This window comes from Cavia porcellus, unplaced genomic scaffold (genome assembly GCF_034190915.1).
Source record: "Cavia porcellus strain 051 isolate PalLab524CR breed Dunkin Hartley unplaced genomic scaffold, mCavPor4.1 scaffold_18, whole genome shotgun sequence".
In the NCBI taxonomy this organism is placed as follows: domain Eukaryota; kingdom Metazoa; phylum Chordata; class Mammalia; order Rodentia; family Caviidae; genus Cavia; species Cavia porcellus.
In genome coordinates, this window is record NW_026947501.1 from 70,003,225 (window position 1) to 70,022,994 (window position 19,770).

The window sequence follows — 19,770 nt, forward strand, 5'->3', positions numbered from 1 at the left end:
CATTCACTGGTTTGCTATTTTCACTTTGGAGCCAGGACCTAGATAACTCACTAAGCTGTCTCAGGCTGGGCTCGAACTTGACAGCCCCCTGTCTCAGCCTCTCGTACTAGAATTACAAGGTGTACCAGCATGCCTGGCTATTTGGGGGAGAGTTGTATTTAATTTCCAATCTGCTGTGGCTCTACTACATTATTTCAAAAGCCTGCTCTCTGGGGTGAAGCCATGGGTCACATGCTATGGTGTGACAGCAGCATCCGAGGGCCACTCCCCCAGTCCTTTCGGGGGTCCAGCACAGTCCAAGAGCCTTGCAAATCATCAGACAAGGATGGAAAGCATCCTCCACTCAGGCAGGGCTGCTGGGCCTCAGGCAGCATGGAGAGGTTCAGTGCCAGGCCCACCGCCTTTCTTCAGTCCCCTCCCTGGCACCCGTGCACACACCCGTACTCAAACACACTGCCACCCCAGGGGAATGAGTTCGTTTTCAGTTCTGCGACACCACCCGGGACCAGCTGGGGGACAGTGGCTCTATTCGCCCATCAACACACCAAGTCCCCAGCACAGACTCCCATCCCATTTGGACACTGGAGCACGCACAGGGTCTCGGGTAAAGTCCCCGGTCCTGGGAGAGGCAGAGCCTTTTGCTGGCCTCCACGACTGACTCCCAGGAGGGAGTCCCCGGGGAAGAGCTGGGTCCGGACTGCGCTGCTCCAGCTGGAAAGGAATGAGGGAGATCACTCTGCAGTGCCACAGTGGCACCCAGCTGGGGAGCCTTTACCTCTTCCGGTCTGCTTAGAGCATGGCCCTCCGGACCTGTGATGCCCATCTCCAAGATCCGCTTTTGTTCCTACAAGACAGTGATGAACGGCAGGGGTTACAGAGCAGCAGAGCTAGAAGAAGTCTGTCCTCCAGCCCAGCATGGAGAAGGGGTAGCTAAGGCCGGCGCAGGAGCTGCTCGAGGTCTAAGGGCAGAGGGTGGTGTGAGCCAGGGTCCTTCAGTGGCACCTTCCAGCTCCTTCCAGCCTCCTCCCCTGCACAGCTGGGTGCCCACACCCACCCACTCCTGCTTTACCTCCATCCCGCAGAGCAGGGGGCTGATGTTGGATACAGCTTTGTCCCAGCATAACTGTGGAGGCTCAACACCCATCTAACAGAGCTGACAAATGCTGAGGTATTAATCCTTTTCTTGCAAGTGGGTTTCGCTCAGCAGTGGGTCAGTTCCTGCAGCACTGTTTAGGAAGCCAGCCTGGCGGCTCCCCAAGGCTCTTGCACTTCTGCCTCCCTCTCCCCTGCTCCCCTTGACCATCATGCAGGGAGCACTGTGCAGCTCTCCAGAACCAGGATCAAAAAACAAACTTCCTTAACTTATACCCACCCTCAGGTGTTCTGTTACAGCAACAGAAAACAGACTGAGACACAAAGCTGGGGTTGAAAAGCAAGAGTTGAGGCTCTCAGGATGTCTGAAAATGTGGGTGTGGCCTGGAGCTGGTGATGGGCAGGGACTGAGAGGAGCAGCCAGGGAAAAGCCTGGGGTGCCTTCAGTGTGCTCAGAAGGTGATGCTGGGGAGAAGGCTGGGCAAACCTAGAATTCCTTGGAAACAGACTGGGCTTTGGTGACCAGCACGCCGGTGGAAACATGGCAGGAAAGGTCACTCCGTGATGGCTCTGGTGGCCAGGAGACCATCTCATTAGCAGTCGGGTAAGAAGCCACAAAGATCTCCACCCCACTGCATTCAGGTCCTCAGACTTCAGGAAGGACACAATTTAAAAGCGATGAGCTCAAATGGCTGGTTAAGAAGATCAGTAAGCAAAGACAGAAGTGGCCGCACGGTTACTCTTGACTGCGTCTGCTGAGGTTAAGGAAAAGGGGATTCTCAGCACAGAATTTGTAAGTTCAGAAGGAAGGAGAGGATGAAAGTTGCAGAGGCGCAGCCAGATCCCACACGGAAGGTAGCCTGGGGGCAGAGGATCCCTAGAGTCTGGTGCGGGCAGGGCACAGGCGTCAACTGAATGACTGAATGAGGGGCAAAGGCACAAGATGGGGGCAAAGGCACACGGCGTCTGGCTGTGTGCCTCCCCAACCCCAAAGAAAACTGCAGGCTTGCGACAGCCCTGCAGGACCAGTCTGGGGTTTGCTCCCTGCTGGGATTCTGAATGAGACCCAGGAGCCCTCAGTGTGGGTGGCTTGGGGGTTTCTCCCTGTCACCCTGCTGTCACCCCACTGTCACCCCATGGCTGGCCACACTCAGGGGAAAACAGCCGCTGTGGGGCTCACAGTGACCGAGCTACAGCTCATCTCCAGAGGTTGCTGCTCCAAGCGGTGCCCCACCCAGGCAAACCAGTGGCTGGGAAGGGACCGACCTGCCTGGCCCAGAAAACACAGAGACCCCCGGCTCCTCTCCAGTGAGGAGCGCGGTCGGCCATGGGCAGCCGGGACGCCTGTCGGGCAGGCAAAGGCTGGGCTTGTCAGCCTGAGGTCCTGGCACTATGGCCTGCTTCTCCACTTCCTGTTTTCCGTTTTTTCTCCTGTTTTGCCTATGACACGGTTGAACCGTAAGAAGAAAAAACATTCACAATGTCTCTTAAAAACACCTGACTACAAAAACAAAACAAGACAAGACAAAGCAAAGCAAAATGAATACTGTGACAGTGTGGCCCCGGGCTGGGATCCCAAGGAGATTGGAACCAGTAACACGGAGCCGGAGCCGCCCAGGACCACAGGAAAAGTCCCCGAAGGCCGACCTGAGACCTCATGGCGAAAAGGGGCCCTTCCAGGTCATACCAGGTCTCGGCTCCCTGCACCACCCCGGGTTCCCATGGGCCACGGCCCCCCAGGGTGACAAGGCCAGGCGGGGCCATGTGGGGCTAACTCCGCAGGTGCCAGGAATAGAAGAGCCACGGGGGCTCAGCGGCTCCCACCTTGATTTCAAAGCTATCACCAAGAGCCTGCAGGTCTAGGCAGAGTCCTGCTGCAGACTAGGGGTATCCCAGAGCATCCCTGCAAGGGCATTGCCTAGTGCACCTCAGAAGGGGACCCCCACCACTGGAACCCCAGTTCAGCGGTGCCAGTGGCTGTGTGCAGCGCGTGCCTGGGAAAGCAGCGGCAGCTGACTCTGATCCCAGACTGGGGACCCAGGGACTGAACCCCGCGAAACCTGGGGCCGGGGTGACCACAGCATGGATCCAGCTCTGCCCCAGGGTGTCCGAGAGGTGACACACATGGTTAAAGGTCTGATTTCAGCATCAAAAGTTAAGCTTTCACTGCAGAGCTTCGAGCTTGCTTTGGGCCAGTAGCCACTTTCTTGGGGAGCATACACCTCACATCTCTCAAAAGTGGGGTGTTTACCCCAGCCTTGGTCCACCATCCCTGTCTTAGAGGCTCAGAACTTGTTTCCAATTCCACAGGCTCATGGCTGGAAGGAGTTTGCCCTGAGGCCCAGGTACTCAAATTTGGAATCCCCTGCTTCTCAGAGGGCAGGGATTACAGGAAATACACGCCATATGTGGCCATGTGTGGCCTCTCTCCCAGTTTTCTGTCATACATAGAGAGTCCGTGGCCTGCATCAGAAGCTGAACAGATACCAGCAAGAAGCTCTTGGACCTCCAGAACTGTGAGCCAAAAGAACCTCTTTTCTTAACAAATTATTCAGTCCTGGGTATTTTGTCACAGTCACAGAAAAGTGAAGACACAGGGCTGTAAGAAATGAGCTTTAAAATCAGCAACCACCCTTTCAACTTCTGAGTCTCCTGCCTGAGATTATCACATGGACACTGAAACCTGAGTCATCGGTAGAGTCCAGCTCCAGACCTGCCCATCTCTGTGACTTCAGGCTGTGTGGGCAGGCTCTCTGGGCCTCAGTTTCTCTTCTGTGCATTGGGGTCACCAGTGTTTGTATCACCAAGTTACCATGTTGAATAAATGGACAGCTCAGCTTGCTTCCTGGGACAGGATGAGCATCCAGGGGCCTGCCACCTGCTCGGCACCTCCCCCTCACTCTCCTCTTCTTGGTGCCTTGAAACCACCACTCAGATTTCTCCTGTCACCTTGAAACTGTCCCCTGGGCTGCTGACCCAGATTCAAACCTGCTCCTACGAGGCTTCCTCCTCACCCCAGGAATTCATTCCTCTCTTTTTATAATACATCGCCCAGATGCCAGCTGTGCTGTTGCTAATTTTAACTTCCGACTCCCATTTCTGCTTAACTCCCGCTTCTCGGACACCAGGAGCTCCAGCCCCCACCAGCCTGGAAAACATCACAATTCCAACTGCGCACGCATGCGGGGGAAGCTTGCGTTTCCTGTGAGCCCAGAAGTGAGAGATGCTGAGGGCCAAGACCTGAGGCCGGTTCATGTGAACCATGGCAGCGTCTCTGATGACAGTGTTTGCAAAAGCGCCTTGGATCCTATCTACAAGATTTTGTGACAAGGAAAAATCTGGGTTGAACCGGTTAAATGCTGGTTTCTATTTCTGCACTGAAGGAAGGAGAGACGGAAAGCGAGGAAAAATAAGGTGACCTGATGGGAAGGTGACGACGGGAGGAAGAGGGTGCTTGCAGCGTAAAACCCAGTGGCTCTGCCCAGGAGACTCTGCAGAGAGCAAGGCTCCAGGCTGGAAAATAAGAGACAGCGAAGGAACTGGTGGGTGTGGCGGGAGGTCCTGTACCATCTGGGTCCTTCCCACTGGAAGGAAGAAAAAGCTGGAGTGGAGAGAGGAGTTGAGGGAAAGACTGTGAGACAAAAAGCAAGCGGGGTCTGATGGCTTTGGAAATTCTCAGCCTCACCGAGAGCAAAAGGGTAGGACAGGAGCTGACCTGAGATCCAGCACACTAGCAGGGGACCAGGTCTTGTGATAAGCCAAGGGTGCCACCGGCTTCTGATAAGGGCTCAGCAGAGTGCAGGGCAGCAAGACCTTTTATGGTCCACCACAGAAGAGGTCGCAATGGAGAACCAGGGCTCTCAGGAGACCCTTGCTACGGTCCTCAGTCCCCCCACCACCTGGGGCAGAGAAGGCTCATCTGGGAGGACTCTGGGTGTCTTTCCCTTCATGGAATGAACGCCGAAGAGATCTCTGGAGGCTCAGGAAGTGAGAGAGTTACATTAGCAACACGCAGGCAGCTTGGGCTGAATGACCCAAAGGCAAAGATGAAAGAAGTCTGTCGGCCCCCAAAACCCTACCAGGCAGAAAGCAGGCGGAGACCACAACTGACTGCAACAATGTGCATTTACACGAAAAGGGTGCAGGACCCAGAGGACACAGCCAGGAAGATGGCCAAGAGCCCCAGAGGGTCACATTCCTCATGCCTCCCTCAGGACTTCCTCCTCAAGCCCTTCCAGGTCGGAATCCTATAGACGGAGGCCTTCCTACCACACCCCATCTCTTCCATCTCCCCCCTCGGCCACCCCTCCTGCCCTGGGACTCGAAGGTCACTAGGGCAGGGCCCAACTGTCCCCCAGCTGGCTGTCCTCTCCTCCCCTGGGCAGACTGGCTGGGGTCTCCTCCCCCTTTCACCCACAGCCTCTGCTGCCTGTCCCATGTTGGGAGCAGCAAGGACACACACTGTCACTTCACCCCGACTCCAGCTTTGGGGGGGGGGGTTCTGCAAGACTTGAGCTCCTCAGGCTGAAGTCCCTTGGCCCAGGTCACCTGTCCTAGGAGGCTGCACTCCGCCCTGCCAGGTTTCCACAGTGCCACCCCAGTCCCACTGCACAGGCTAGAAAGCAGATGCAAGAAACAAGGTGGCCCACAGACGCTGCACCACAGGCAGACCCAGAGGCACACCTGCAACCTCTACACCCCAGCTTGGCCCTCACCCCCCAACCCCCTCCTGACCCAGCCCATGACACCCACTTCCAGCTCCAAGGGCAGCAGACCAGGCTGTGGGATTCTTTTTTTTTTTTTTTTTTTTTTTTTTTTTTTTTTTGTCTTTTTCGTTTTTATCGGTACCCGGGATCAAACTCACGACTGCCTGCTTGCAAGGCAGGCGCTTATGCCGCTGAGCTAAATCCCCAGCCCTGGCTGTGGGATTCTTGTTCGCACCACTCACCTGAGCTATCAAGTCTCCATTTTCCGCATGGACCAAGATCACGGCTCCCAGCCCCTTGAGGAAGGTGAAGGCTTCGTACAGCTAAGGACAGAGAGGTTGCGTGTGAGCCTGGAGCCCAACGGCAAGCGCAGGATTCACAGGGACTGCACTTGTGTCCCCACCTGGTCTCTGCTGGCCTCTGCACACCTGGCAAGGCTGTTTCACCACATGGACACCACCCGCTGACCATGAGCCCCAGGAGGAGACTGGCCTCAGCCTGGCTGCTTCCAGACCCCCACCAGGACGTTGGGGTGGGGCACACAGATCTGATCAGAGCCCTCCCTCCACGGGGCAGGGCCATTCTCAGTCCCTGTGGCTTTTTGGGGTGGCTCCCAGGGGTACCCTCAGGACATTGGCAGCAACAACTGGAATAACCGAGTTTGCTCTGCCTGTGTCACAGCCACTCAGGGGACCTGGAAAGCACACATGGTTATGACAACAGGGACCCAGGTCACCTCCAGAACTCTGAGGCTGTACAGGGAACGGTTCCCATGACCCCATCCCTCGGATGACAGGTGCAACACAGGATTTGTGTCATAAGGTGGTCCACCTGCTCCCACCAGCCACTCATTCACCCTGGTGAGCTCCTAGCTCCTCCTGCAACCCCTGAATGGTAACCATGCAGTCCACGTGAGCATATCAGCATCCCCAGGATGCCGTGCTGGTCCCGTGGTAATGCCCAAGCATGGCCACCTTACCCTTGGCCCCTGCATTTGGTCCTCTGCAAATCCCTAAGATAGGCACTATGATGAGCCAAAGGCCCAGAGAGGTTGGGAAAGCAGCCCCAGGCTGCACAGCAAGCAGTGGGCACTCCAGCAGGCTGGCAGGAGCATCCACAGCTCCCATCCCACTAACAAGTGGACATGGATGAAGGACCCACGCAGGAGACCCAGTGGCTCAAGAAGACCAGGTGCCCAGTCAATGGCCACACACTCCCAACCATGTCTTCCCCGATCCCTGCACCCCATCATGACTGCCGGAAGCTAGTAGGGCTGGAGATTTTATGACTCCCTTGGATGGGAAACTTAAGAATGAAGGGACTCGCCCAATGTCTTGCTCCCACCTCTGTCACAACCAAAATCATGGTCCCGAGCTTCATCCAAGCCCCGGAATCCAGAGCAAAGCCCTCAGGAACCTCCCAAGCCCGCACCCATGCACCCACCATGCTCTGCAGGAGCTGTGTGATAGTGATCTTCGTGGGGACACTGAGGAGTCCCCGAGAGGAGCCCGCTCCAGCCCCAGGGGGGAGGGGGACAGCTGACACCAGGGCACACTCCAGAAGTGGGCCTAGGCCCTCCCTGCTAGCTCCAGTGTCCTCCGCCCTGGTCACAGCCCTGCCAGGTGGAGAGGAAGGACTCAGGGACACCTACCTGGCTGTCAGACATTTGGTAGAGGTCCTTATAGGCCATGTAGACTTGGAATGAGTTGACACCTGTACGGAGATTCAAAGGAGAGGAGAAACGTGTTTAAGACAAAAACCAATGGCTTCCAATAAACCACTGACCACCACGCGCTGACAGCAAATATCTACAGAGTTTACTCTGCACAGGCCAGGCTCTCGTGGGGTGCAGAAATAGATGAAAGTCCTTTTGAGGAAACAGCTCCCCAACGTCTGCAGACGCCCACTGAGCCGGGACCAGCCACGCCCGGAGCAAAGCTCTGTCCCCACAACTTGCGCTTCTCACATGGATGGCCAGGTGGCACGGGGAAAACTAGGCAGCTTAGAATTAGAGCCCAAGGAGATAGACGGCTGGAAAGGCTTCCTGTTCCTCTCCTTGGGAAAGCTCTGGAAAGCAGGGTGAAGAACGTGGACTCACGCAGGCTAAAGTGGAGCTCCTGGAAGCCTTTCAGTCAAATTCGTGAAAAGAAAGGAAACGTGTGCACTGCTGATAGGGGCGCAAACGGGGAAAGCAGTACAGAAATCAGGGTGGACGTCCCCCCAAAATTATAAATGAACAGAACCACATACGATCCATCCGGCAATCCCCCTCCTGCATGCGTATCCAAAGGAAGTTAGACCGACCCATCAAAGAGACCTCTGTGCCCCACTCACGGCAGCCCAGCTCACAGCAGCTAAGAAGCATCTACTCACAGATGACTGGATAAAGGAACTGCCTCAGGGATGCACCAGGAAATACTATGCAGTCACAAACAAGGGACCTGGTCACATGAGTGAACCTGAGGACACCAGCCTAAGTGAAGTAAACTAGGGACAGACAGACAGAAGAATGCCACAGGAGCTCACTGATGGTGAGCACTGAAACACTGAACTCACAGCTGCAGAGACAGAACAGAATGGCTGGTTATCAGGGGCCAGGGGCAGCTGGGGACACACAGAGATGCTGACCAAAGGACACAGGTTTTCAGTTCAACAGGAGGAATGAACTCTGGAGACCCCGTGTTTGTTGCACCTGGAAACTGTCAGGACAGCACATTTAAATGTCCGCCCCACAAAAACAGAAAGAAGGTGAGGCAGCAGGAAAGGAGGGGAAAAGGCAACCGTGTCCCCCAAACCCTCCTGTCTGTCACTTTAGGATGGAGCACAGCCCTGCCAGCACCTCGCTCCGAGCCTTGGAAGACCCCTCCTGGGAGTCTGACCACGAAACTACAAGGCCATAAAAGTGTTGGGTGGGGGAGCTGGTTGTTAGAGCGGCAAATGAAGACTGATACTGATACTGAATTTTTGAAAATTCGCCAAGAGGCAAGAGATGGACACAATACCTCTTCAGGTGGAAAACTGGGGTCTCGTGGAAAATGAGCCACAGGCCGACACAGAGGCACAGTACAGGGAACAGCCGGCAACACGGGAGGCTGACCAGGAACCAGCGCTGCTTCGGGCACTAGCCTTGCAGCCTCCTGCCTGACCTCAGGGCAACCCTCCCGCTGGCTCCCCAGACCCCGGACACGCAGGCACAGAGAGACCTAGCGTCGGCCCCAGGGAGAGTCAGCTCCTAATCGGAGGGGCCTGGTCACCCACCAGATGTTACTTCATCAACGTGGTGCAGAAAATGAGACAGGCTTGTGGGGCTCCATGTATGGAAACACCACATCTCCATGAGCGTCTGTGCACACACAGCGGGTATGCGCCTACACGCAATGCCTTTGTGTATATGTGGGCAGTGGTCTACAAATACAAGGGATGTATACATCTGTAAAACTTTATCACAGTAAAAGACAGACTGCCATGAATACCCTTCAAAATATTCCCCATCATGCTGCCTCCATAGCCTGGACCGACTCAAAACATTTCCCTTTCGTGGTCATTTTGACTCCGGGGAGAAGCCAAAAGTCACACAGGGCCAGATCCGGCGAACACGGTGGATGGGGATGCAGCATCCTGCCTTACCAGCTGCCTTTCTGCTAGATGGCCCTAGGCAGCAGCACTGGCTGGATTCTCAAGTGAGGGGGGCATCCAAGGGGTGTCTAATGGTACTGCGTCTTCTTCCATAAAAGCATTTTACTTTAAACATTTGATGTGTATTTTGATCGTACCTCATAAGTAGATAAAAACTAGAACATCAGATCCAAATTACTGCTTCCTAGTGCAGACGCTTCTGTGTTCTCCCGATAAGCAGGTGAGAGCTCTGAAACTGGGTCAGCACAGGCAGCCCACAGTGCTGCTGGACACAATGTGCCACCCAGCGCCTGACCAGCCCCAGCCAGGCAATACATCAGCTGCTGCCCGGACGACACTGTAACCATCAAGACCCCAATAAGTGACCAGCAGAGCCTGGCAGCCCCTCTGTCTGACCATGACGAGCCCCAGGGTACCCTCCCTCACCCTCTCTTCGTCCCCCACTGCTCCTCTCCACGGGGTCACTGGCCTGCTAAACTAACAAGCTGCAGTGTGCGGGATACAGGAGGTCAGGCGGGAAAGGCACGATATAAAATTGCAAGTCCCCTTGCAGATGGATCTGTGAGGTGAGGTCACAGCAGGAGTCATGGTAACCAGAGGGGAGGGTCGAGGCTTCTAGACAGACAGACAGTACATCACCTGGCACAGGGACAGAGGGACAAGTGCATAGAAACCCAAGGAGAGACACACCCGGGACACTCACACGGTTAGTAATTAAACAGCTGCAAAGACAGTGACAGTGGACAGGTGGCCTTCGCCTGTGCCACCAGCAAGGGCGCCACCGAGCCCCTCACAGGTGCAATCGCACAGGGCCAGGGCTGCTGCATGGGCTGGGCGGGAGGCACCTTGCAGGGAACTGATTCTAGCATTCGTATCATGACCCCAGAGAACCCTAACCTTGGACTCCAAAATTTCATATCTAGAAATCTAAGAAAATAATTAGAATGCCAACAGATGCTTGCATAGGAAGATGTTTGCTGTGATACAATTCATTATAAAATAAGCAGGAGACCTAAGTGCCCAACAAAACAGCTAAGCAAATTCACCTTTATGTTTTATGTGATGAGCATTAAAAAGTTACTGATGAACCGTACGCATGAAATGGTGAGTGAAAGAGAAGGCTCAAAAAGAAGCTACCACCGACTACACAAGGAAAGCACCGGCAAGACCCGCAGGGAACAAAGACGAAACCTTCACAGCACAGAGGCGGCTTGCCGCTCAAACCAGCAGAAGGACGCTCTCCTCTCTTGATTTTCTGACTCTTCGCATATTAGAAATGGTGACATTTTTACAATGAATAAACACAGCTCATGTAACTTAAAAACTGAAAGCACAGGCCAGGTGCACGCCCATAATCCCATCACTTTTGGAGGCTGAGCCAGGAGGGTCATTAATTTGAGATCTTCCTCGGCAACTTAGTGATTCAGCAGAGCCTCTTCTCAAGTAAAAGTAAAATTAATAAAAATGGCTGAGGGTGGGGAGTACAGGAAAAGAGAAAGATGAGCACGTGGCCTGGCTCTCCTCGGAGCCCTGCCCAGGTCCCACCGTCCCTCCTCCCTGCTGACCGGGGCCTGTTCCTTGAAATGAGGCGCATCTACACTGGGCAGGGGCCCCAGGTTAAAGCCACTCAGGACAGTCATGGGGGATGCAGGGGTGCAGGTGTGTATGTTCCTCCTAGAGCACAGGGTTTAAAGGAAGAGCCAGAGGAACCACAGATGTCCCCCCAGCCGAGAACAATGACAAAGGTGGCCCCAAAGAGGGCCCAGTGACTGGCTCTGGATAATGAAGGACAATAAATTCCATGGGCGATGAGGGAGGGGGTCACCAAGCTGGGTCTCGAGGGCGGGCAGCACTTGGAGAGCAGAGACCAGGATGCTCTGGCAGGGGGACGCCTGGAGCAGAGTCACAGGTGGCAGGGGACAGCAGCCAGGCAATGAGTGCCTGGGACAGGTTATGGCAGAGAAAGAAAAGTGAGCTCAGACCAGCAGAGGCCTGGACACCAAGCTACGGGCCCTGGGCCTGCTTCCGTGGCTGAGGGACTCTCGAGAGCAGCAGGACAGATGTCCCAGGGCGTCCACCTGTCTTCTTGCTGTTTATGTGGCAGTGGGCAGCACGGCACAAAAGGGTTTTCCCACCCCCCAGCCTCCGGGCCCACCAGGAACCAGGCCCCAGGCCCCATTTGGCAGTGTCCACTCACCCTTGTCCTGCACCAGCACCTCCAGCTCCTCCCGGACGCCGTCGTACCAGCTGGTGATGTCCACGTGGAGGGAGTAGTCACAGCAGGATTTGGTGTCAGCTGCTTCGTGCCACTTCTCGAAGGAGGTCAGCAAGCTGGAGCCAGGTTCAGGAACCACATGGTCGACTGAGAGAGAAACCTGTGTCACATGCTTACAAAGGACCCAAGGTGTGCCATCATTACCCCCACTGATGTCACCACCACCACCGTCAGTACTGCCTCGGTCAACATCAGTATCACCATCATCCTGCCATCACCACCACAGTACAATTCCCCCGACAGCTCCACCCCACCCGCATCGTCACCGTCACCACCACTGTCACTGTGGTGGATTAAGAACGGATGGTCAACTTGGACACCAGCTGAACTGATCAGCATGGTGCTGAGCATGGATGGTCCCAGGACTGCGGCCAGCATAAACAGAAGACCTGGACAGGAAGAGTAGTGGTTCGGGTTCTTAGTGAGTGGTGCTGTTTGGAGCCATTGGTTCTCCTGGAGGAGCTTGTCATGCCACTCCTCTGATACGAACTAAGCTGTCATTATCAGAGGAGCCGGGGACCTTGGCACTGAGAATGGCTACAGTGCAATTGGGGGAGCGCTGGCCTTTATGTTGAGCATTGCTTCCTGGCTCTTAAGGGGAAGATGTGCGCTGTCCAGTCTCCAGGAGAAGTTGTCATGCAGGCTTCTTGATATGAACGTGGCTGTTCTCATCATCGGAGGGCTCGGGACCTCATTGTCGCTGAGGATGGCTGTGGTACTTTTCGGGGCAACTCTGATCCTTACTTTAAGCGTTGCTTCCTAGCTCTGGTGCAGATTCCTCAGCCTGCTGGCACAAATGCTTCCTCCTGCTGGCACAGATTTTCTGGCTTCCACCACTGACCTTGTGGCTTTCCCAGTGCAGATCAATGAAATAGTTACATGCGTCATTGTCGTGGGCACCAGGTCTTCAGCTGAACTCATGCACATTATTGCCTAGAGATCTGGATCCTTGGCTGGACTCCTGAGGTCTTCAGAGTGTGGACAGATTTCCTGCATTTTCTTTGTCCTGACCCCTTGGGTGACCATTATAAATAACACTATAAATCATCTGTCCTGTAATAATTCTTCTCCTTGTAACCTCTAACTACAACAGTCACCGTCACCATCACCATCATCTCCACTGTCATCCCCATCATTGTCCCCACCCCATTAACAGCACCCCATGCCCACTGTCACCCCATCTTCGCCACCCCCAGCATCCTCTTCACTGCCAGCACCATCACCAGCAATGGCACAGATGCCAGCACTTCAGGCTTCATCAGCACAGCCGTGACCCCCAGGACCACCCTCTTGTCACGATAACTCCCAGAGTGCTGCCAGGTGTCAGGGGTTTTCTCCGCTGACCCTCAGGACCACCCATGGCAGAAATAGCAACAACCCCATTCTGCAAAGGCAGAGATGGGCTCAGAGGGAGTCAGGGACCCATCTGAGGTCTCCTAGTGAGCAAGCGGTGGGAGGCAGATCCCACCCAAGACCTATGGGACGCTCTGATCCTTAAGCCACTCCACATGGCCACGCTGGGCACAGAATGCCAAGGTGGAAAGGAGCCCAGATACTGAGCAAACAACTTCATCCTCCTTTTCTAGTAAAATCTAAAATGTGAAATTGATCCCAGAGGGCCCAGCTCCCGCTGAGGAGGGAGGGCTGGGGGTTGGAGCCCCCTCCTATCCTCATCTCAACCCCAGCTCACCCATCTCTACCTCTCTCGGCACCCACACTGGGCAGCAACCAGGGAATCGAGGATCTGGGATCCCAAAGCCCAAAATCTTGGATGGGAGAGGGATTGGCTCTGGGGAAAATGTGGCGGCAGAGTCTGAGTCCAAGCCAGTCTGGCCTAAAGTCCGGTTTTCTTGGTCTCCCAACCGGCAGCTTTGCAGGCCGGGAGCAGCTTGGGCACCTGGCTCTGCCCGGGGTGACCCCCTCTAAGGGATGCTTGGGGGACAGAGACATGCAGAGTCAGACAGTGGGGAGCCCGGCCGCTGGGACTCACAAAGCCTCACAGCTGAAAGAACATTTACAATCATGACGCCTGCTTTCATTAGGTCACATGGTAGAGGGGAGACCAAGCAGAAGCAGCCATTCAAACTGCGTCTCTCACTCCCACTGTGCGTGCACAACACAGACGCCCATGACACAGGGGCAGGAGGGGCTCGCTGAGCCCACAACCTGGGGACTTCTCCACGGTGGCCGCATCCAAGGTGGACGGTATGGTGGACAGCGGCTCGCCGCCGGAAGACAGGAAGCAGAGACGGGAGAACCCAGGGACGGGAATACACCAGTCCAGGTCACAGCCCGGGGACGCATGCAGCATCCCCATGACCCAGCTGCCTTTCCATTAGGGCACCTTCCGCATCCAAACCATAACAGCAGCATCCAGGCTGCCGGGGGCAGGGGTGGGGAAGCGGGCAGAGTACCCCGAGCCTCCGGCAACCCCCTCTCCCCACTCACATGACCAAGATAAACAAGTGCTGCTTGAGATCTGGGAGGGCCCCCTGCCATGGTTGGGATGTGATTTGCATATGTCCTGAAGGGGTCATGTGGCAGAGGCAGAGTCCTCAGCATTGCGGGGGGACCTTCAAGAAGAGAAGTCCTGTGGAGGTCATTAGATCGCTGGGCACTCTGCCCTCGGAGGGGACTCATGCTGGCCCTCGAGTGAGGGTGCTGAGAGAACAAGATGGGCCCCTGCCCACTTGTGATCTCTTCCTGTCCTGCACACTCCCATTTAGGCGCCAGCAGCCACACTGTCACTCAGCCAACAGGGTCCTCACCATAGACTGAATGAACAGGCACCTGGTCTTGAACTGTCAGCCTCCAAAACTGTGAGCTAAATCTCCTTCCCTTAGATAGGTAAAATTACCAAACTGCAGGCGTTTTGCCATACCATTAGTAACCAGACTAAAAGAGGCTATTTGTTATACAGCATTATCACAGCATGCTGACTAATACAACCGCCTAGCTCTGCAGTCTTGGACAAGTTACTTTAACCTTCTGAGCCTCTGTTCCCTCTTTTGTCATCATATCTATGTCACTGCTTTGACAACTTTAGCCACCTTCACACTTCAAGATTTTCTTCTTGCTTTATAGGTTAATTCCCCATAACCCAGATCATTCTTTACTTAATACTTTTAAACTTATTTAGTTACTTTTTTCCTCCTTTTTTTCTTTTTGGAGACAGTAGTGTAGGCTTGCCTTGAATGTACTATGTAGCCCAGGAGGGCCATAAACTCACAGCAGTCCTCCTGCCTCATCCTCCCAAGTGCTGGGATTACAAACACCACCACAGCTGGTTATTAAGTGTGTAAGAACACAAACTATAATCTCACCCTAAGCAATGGTGATATGTATAACGTGCTAGTTACTTTACTTCAGTACACATTGAAAGGGTTTTAGATCTTAGCATCCATGTGCCTATGAAATCCCCTGAGTACCACCAGCACAGGTAACCCTAAGGTGCCTGGAAGGTGTGAGCAGGTGCCCTGCAGACCACACTACTGGAGAGAAGGGACCCACGACTCACTGATCATCGTGGTCCCACCGGCTAGCGCCGCCTTGGTGCCCTGGAAGAAGTCATCGGCCGCAGTCATCCCCTGGCAGGGCTTCTGCAGGTACGTGTTGACGTCAATTCCCCCAGGGATGACCATGCGCCCATTGGCCTCCACGGTCTTCACTCCACCGGGAACGATCAAGTTCTCTCCTATTTGTCTGCAGGTAAACAACAGAGAGGCCTTTGGTTCTTAAAACACAAGTGAAACTGGCACAAGCCGCACAACCTCAGGTCCACTGAAGAAACCTCTGAGCCCGGCCCAACACAGGGCGCTGCATGGACGAAGAGGACCCAGGCAGGGCCTCCCTGGGAGCTCAGGGGGCGCAGAGTCTCCTTCACCCAGCCTGGCCACAGTCACTGAACACGGCAATGGATGGTCCCTCTGCTCCTTGGGCATTCAGAGGCTTAGGATTTAGATCTATACTGCCTCCAGAGATGGGGCTCTGGAAACTGAGTGGATTATGGAGGTGCTAAACTCATCAGTGACTCATTCGTGGGTGGGTTCTCGGCTGCCATGCCATAGGAGGCGGGGTCACTGGCAGTGGCCACTGTGGAGTGACCTGAAGGGAGGGTCCTTATCCCCGGCTCTTTCTCCTCTCTCTGCCTCCCAGCAGCTCCCCTCCACCACACCCTCCCCCCACACTGCTTCTGCTCTGGGACCAGCTGGCCAGGGCCTAACCCCTCTGCAACCATGAGCCAAATACACCTCTCCCTTAAATTCCAGGTGTCAAGTGTTTTGTCCCAATGATAAGAAAGTGACAAACACACGGAGACACTGCTATGGGCTTAACTGCCTGCACTCAAAATTTGAACGTTGAAGCCTGAGCCCCCAGAAACTCAGAAAGTAACTGTGTTTGGAGACAAGATCACCACAGTACCTACAAAGGAAAAAAGGGGCCCCTAGAGTGGCCCTAAGCCAATCTGACTGATTGCTAGGAAGGAGGAGGTCAGGATGCAGACATGGGGGAAAAGCCCGATGTGGGAGGACAGAAGAAGCCGCCTGCTCATCAAGGAGAGGCCTCAGAGGACCCACAGCACCCGCACCCCAAGTCCCCACCTCCACAGTGTGAAACACATTTCTGCTGTAGAGCCCAGGGCCATCATTACAGCAGCATGAGCAGGTTGAGCCGGGCAGACCTCGGATCCTCATTCCCACCGAGCACCCCGGGCTCTGGTCTCAGGAGAGCTCTGTATGGCAAAGCCACCAACACCACAAACCACACCGGAGACTCAGCAGGGAGGCAGAGGCTTCCAGACTTGGGCTTCCCTGCTGCCATGGTGTCTGCAGACCTCTCTCAGGGCAGGGGAAGCCGAGCAGCCCCAAATAGAGGAGAATCCTTCCTGAGCAGCCTGGCCCCACAGTCTGTGCAGGGGAGTTTGTTCTGTTGTTGTTGTTGTTTACAGGGGACTTTTTGAGGATGACCAGGGACCTCCCAATGTCACCAGCTGGCGAAGACCACGGCATGGGAGTGTGAGACATTTTTATATGAAAAAGGGAAATCCAGATTTTCTGAACTCTTGGGGATTAGGCCACATCTTGATCTCCCTAACTCACCTAAAATCCTAGCAATAAAGACTTCAGAAAATATTGCTTTCATAACCAAAAGTCAGGCCCCAAAAAGATCCCAGCCCAGGGGACAAACACAGGAGCCCCAGCTCCAGAGCTCCTGGTCAGGGCTCCAGGCAAGCTGGGGGCATGGCGACAGCTCCTGCTGGGGGCCCCTGCAGAAATGGGATATCACAGCCTGGCTGTCCCCAACCAGAACACCATTGAGCAGACAGCAAGGTAGACTGGGGTCAGTGACATACAGGAAAGTGCCAGCACACGTCACCATCACCCCAACTGTGCCCAACACCTGGGTCTCTCCCAGAGCTGAGGGAGGGGCCTGGGAAGATGCCCAACCCTTCTCACAGGAGCAGCGAGCCAGGCATGGTAGTGATGCCCTCTGGACCTGCGGGTCAAGAACCACCCGCTGTAGCTTTCCCTTTGTCTGTATTCCTGCCGCTCTGCACCACATCCTAGCTATACGGAGGGCCAAGGAGTAAGGAGGAGATGCCATGCTGAAGGAGGGAGACAAGGGACAGAGGGACAGGGCGCACCTGGTGCTCTCTGCACTCTGGGTAGGGCCAGCTTCCTGGAGGAGGAGTTGCATGGGCCCAGGAGCGCAAAATGCAGTGTGGGAAGGGCAGGGCAGGGCAGGTGCTTCGGGGAGGCTTCAGGGTGCAAGGGGCCCAGGCAGGAGGCAGCCTGGCATTCAGCATGGTGGCAGGAGCCAGGGAGAAGCACGGGAAGGAGGCTGGGAAGGGGAGGCCCTGGAGGTTTGGGGCTGGAGCTGGTGGTAGATGGAGGCAGTGATGACTACTCAGTCCAGCTCCTCCTAGGGTGTTCGGGACAGGCCTTTAACGCACCCAGCGACCCATAGGCTCCTCCGGCTGCTGCCCACCTTCTCCTTCTCTCCCTCCTTGTCTTCCCCATCTTCCTTCTCTCTCCTTTCTCTCTCTCCTCTTCCTTTCTTCTTCCTCCTCCTCCAAGCACACATGGCCCCAGCTGGTCTTCTCACCGGCCCTCTCCTCACCCAACTTCCCCTTTGCTTTCCTTCCTCCACTGCCTGCAGGCTCCTGGGAAGGTCCCCTCCTCAACTCCTCCAGATGCCAAGGGCTGGCAATGGTCTGAATCGAGTCCCCGAAACCCCTTACTGAAGCCCTAACTCCCCCCACGACTGTATTTGGAGACAGGGCTTTCAAGGAAGTAGTTCAGGCTAAACGAGGTCACCAGGCTGGGTCCCTAATCCAACATGATCAGTGTCCTTGTAAGAAGAAAGAGAAGCCTGTGTGTCACTGAGAAAAGCCATCTGAGGACCCAGTGAGAGGTGGCCACCACTAGCCAGGCAGAGAGGCATCATGAAGGGCAACCCTCCCGGCACCCTGACCCAGACTTCTGGCCTCCAGAAGCACAAGAAGCGAGTTGCTGCTGTCTACGCCACCCAGCCTGCACAAACCCAGACCCAAGGGTGAGCCCCAGGAGACACAGGTTTTTCTACAAGGGCAGCAAAGGCTCTGTGGGGAAGTCAAGTGACCCCCCATTTTTCTGCTTCCCTCAACCCAACTCCAGGCATGTTGGGCAGGAAGAAAACAGAGCACAATCTCAGTAGGATACACTGACGGTCACTTCCATAATAAAGCAGGGGTGGCATCTGCACCCCAAAGGCCATGGTGGAGGGATTCAACGTGACAGGCACACCCACGGTGCGGCAGAGAGCTGGAAGGCCTTGGGGGACCGCTCCACTGAGTGTGACCCCAATTTGTGTCCCAAACACAGGTGCACAGCTGGGCAGGGCACCGGCCTTCCACTTGGCACAAGCCGGGCAGCCTGGAGAGAAAGTGCTGCCCTAGAGCGAGGTCTTCTCTGGGAACCCACTTGATAAGTCCGTCCTCCAAGTAGACGTCGGCATAAAAGGACTGGTCATCGTTGATGATCCGTCCCCCTTTGATGAGGAGCCGGTCACTCTGCAAAGCAAAGCAAAGTATTCAGGGTCACTAGGGAGAAGCCAAGAGGACTTTGTTTTTCTGTCAGCTTTTAATATAAAGATTCTCAGACATCTTCAACAGTACTGAAAGGGGACCGGCAAGTACCCAGTAGGTCCATCCCAAGCTCAGGGGGATTTGCTCACCCCTCAAACCCAAACACCCTCCCCCAGATGCTTCTGTATTTAGTTCTAACCCCCAAGAACTTTTCGGATAAGCAAAACCACAATCCGTTACTCCAAAGAACAAAAGGAACATTAATTGCTTTGTCTTGGCCCGTAATCAGACCCATTCAGTTTTCCCTGATTGGTCCCAGAGTGGCTCTGTACAGCCATCTGCTGTCAGGCAGGTTGCATGCTCAGGCCCTGTCCCACCCTACCCCCATCTCTCAGAGCCACAGGGCTGCTCCCTGCTGAATCAAGAAACTGGGTCATTTGCACAGCAGGAATTTCTCAAGGCATTTTAAAGCACAATCATGAACAATGCAGAGCTTTTAATAAAAGAGGTCATGGAAAGGCTAAAAATGATGCTCCTCGCTCACAGGCTCCGGTAACACTTTGGTTTCCAGTGTCTTCCCTCTTTCTGTCACTTTGATTCTAGGACATCCATCCATCCATCCACCCACCCATCTATCCATCCATCCATCCACCCATCCATCTATCCATCTATCCATCCATCCACTCATCCATCCATCCATACATCCACCTATCCATCCACTCATCCATCCATCCATCCATCCACCCATCTACTTACCTACCCATCCATCCACTCATCCATCCATCCATCATCCATACATCCATCCACCCACCTATTCATCCATCTACCCACCCAACCAGCCAGCCATCTACCCACCCACCCATCCACCTACCAATTCATCCACTCATCCATCCACCCACCCATCCATCCACTCACCCACCCACTCATCCATCCATCCATGCATCCACCCACCAATCCATCTACCCACCCACCCATCCACCTACCCATTCATCCAC

General features: G+C 54.8%; 1 protein-coding gene across 4 annotated transcripts in view; it reads right to left on the minus strand.

Moving 5' to 3' along the window:
* Positions 1-19,770, minus strand: part of Crmp1 (collapsin response mediator protein 1) — a 55,528-nt gene that overhangs the window by 13,663 nt on the left and 22,095 nt on the right. For all 4 annotated transcript variants that reach the window (XM_003464345.5, XM_063230181.1, XM_013146547.3 and 1 more), the window contains exons 2-7: positions 18,672-18,760; positions 15,227-15,411; positions 11,632-11,796; positions 7,450-7,511; positions 6,041-6,121; positions 776-844 (exon numbers count right to left, since the gene is read on the minus strand). In XM_003464345.5, the coding sequence (XP_003464393.1) occupies positions 776-844; positions 6,041-6,121; positions 7,450-7,511; positions 11,632-11,796; positions 15,227-15,411; positions 18,672-18,760 (651 nt within the window). The remainder of the gene's footprint in view (positions 1-775; positions 845-6,040; positions 6,122-7,449; positions 7,512-11,631; positions 11,797-15,226; positions 15,412-18,671; positions 18,761-19,770) is intronic.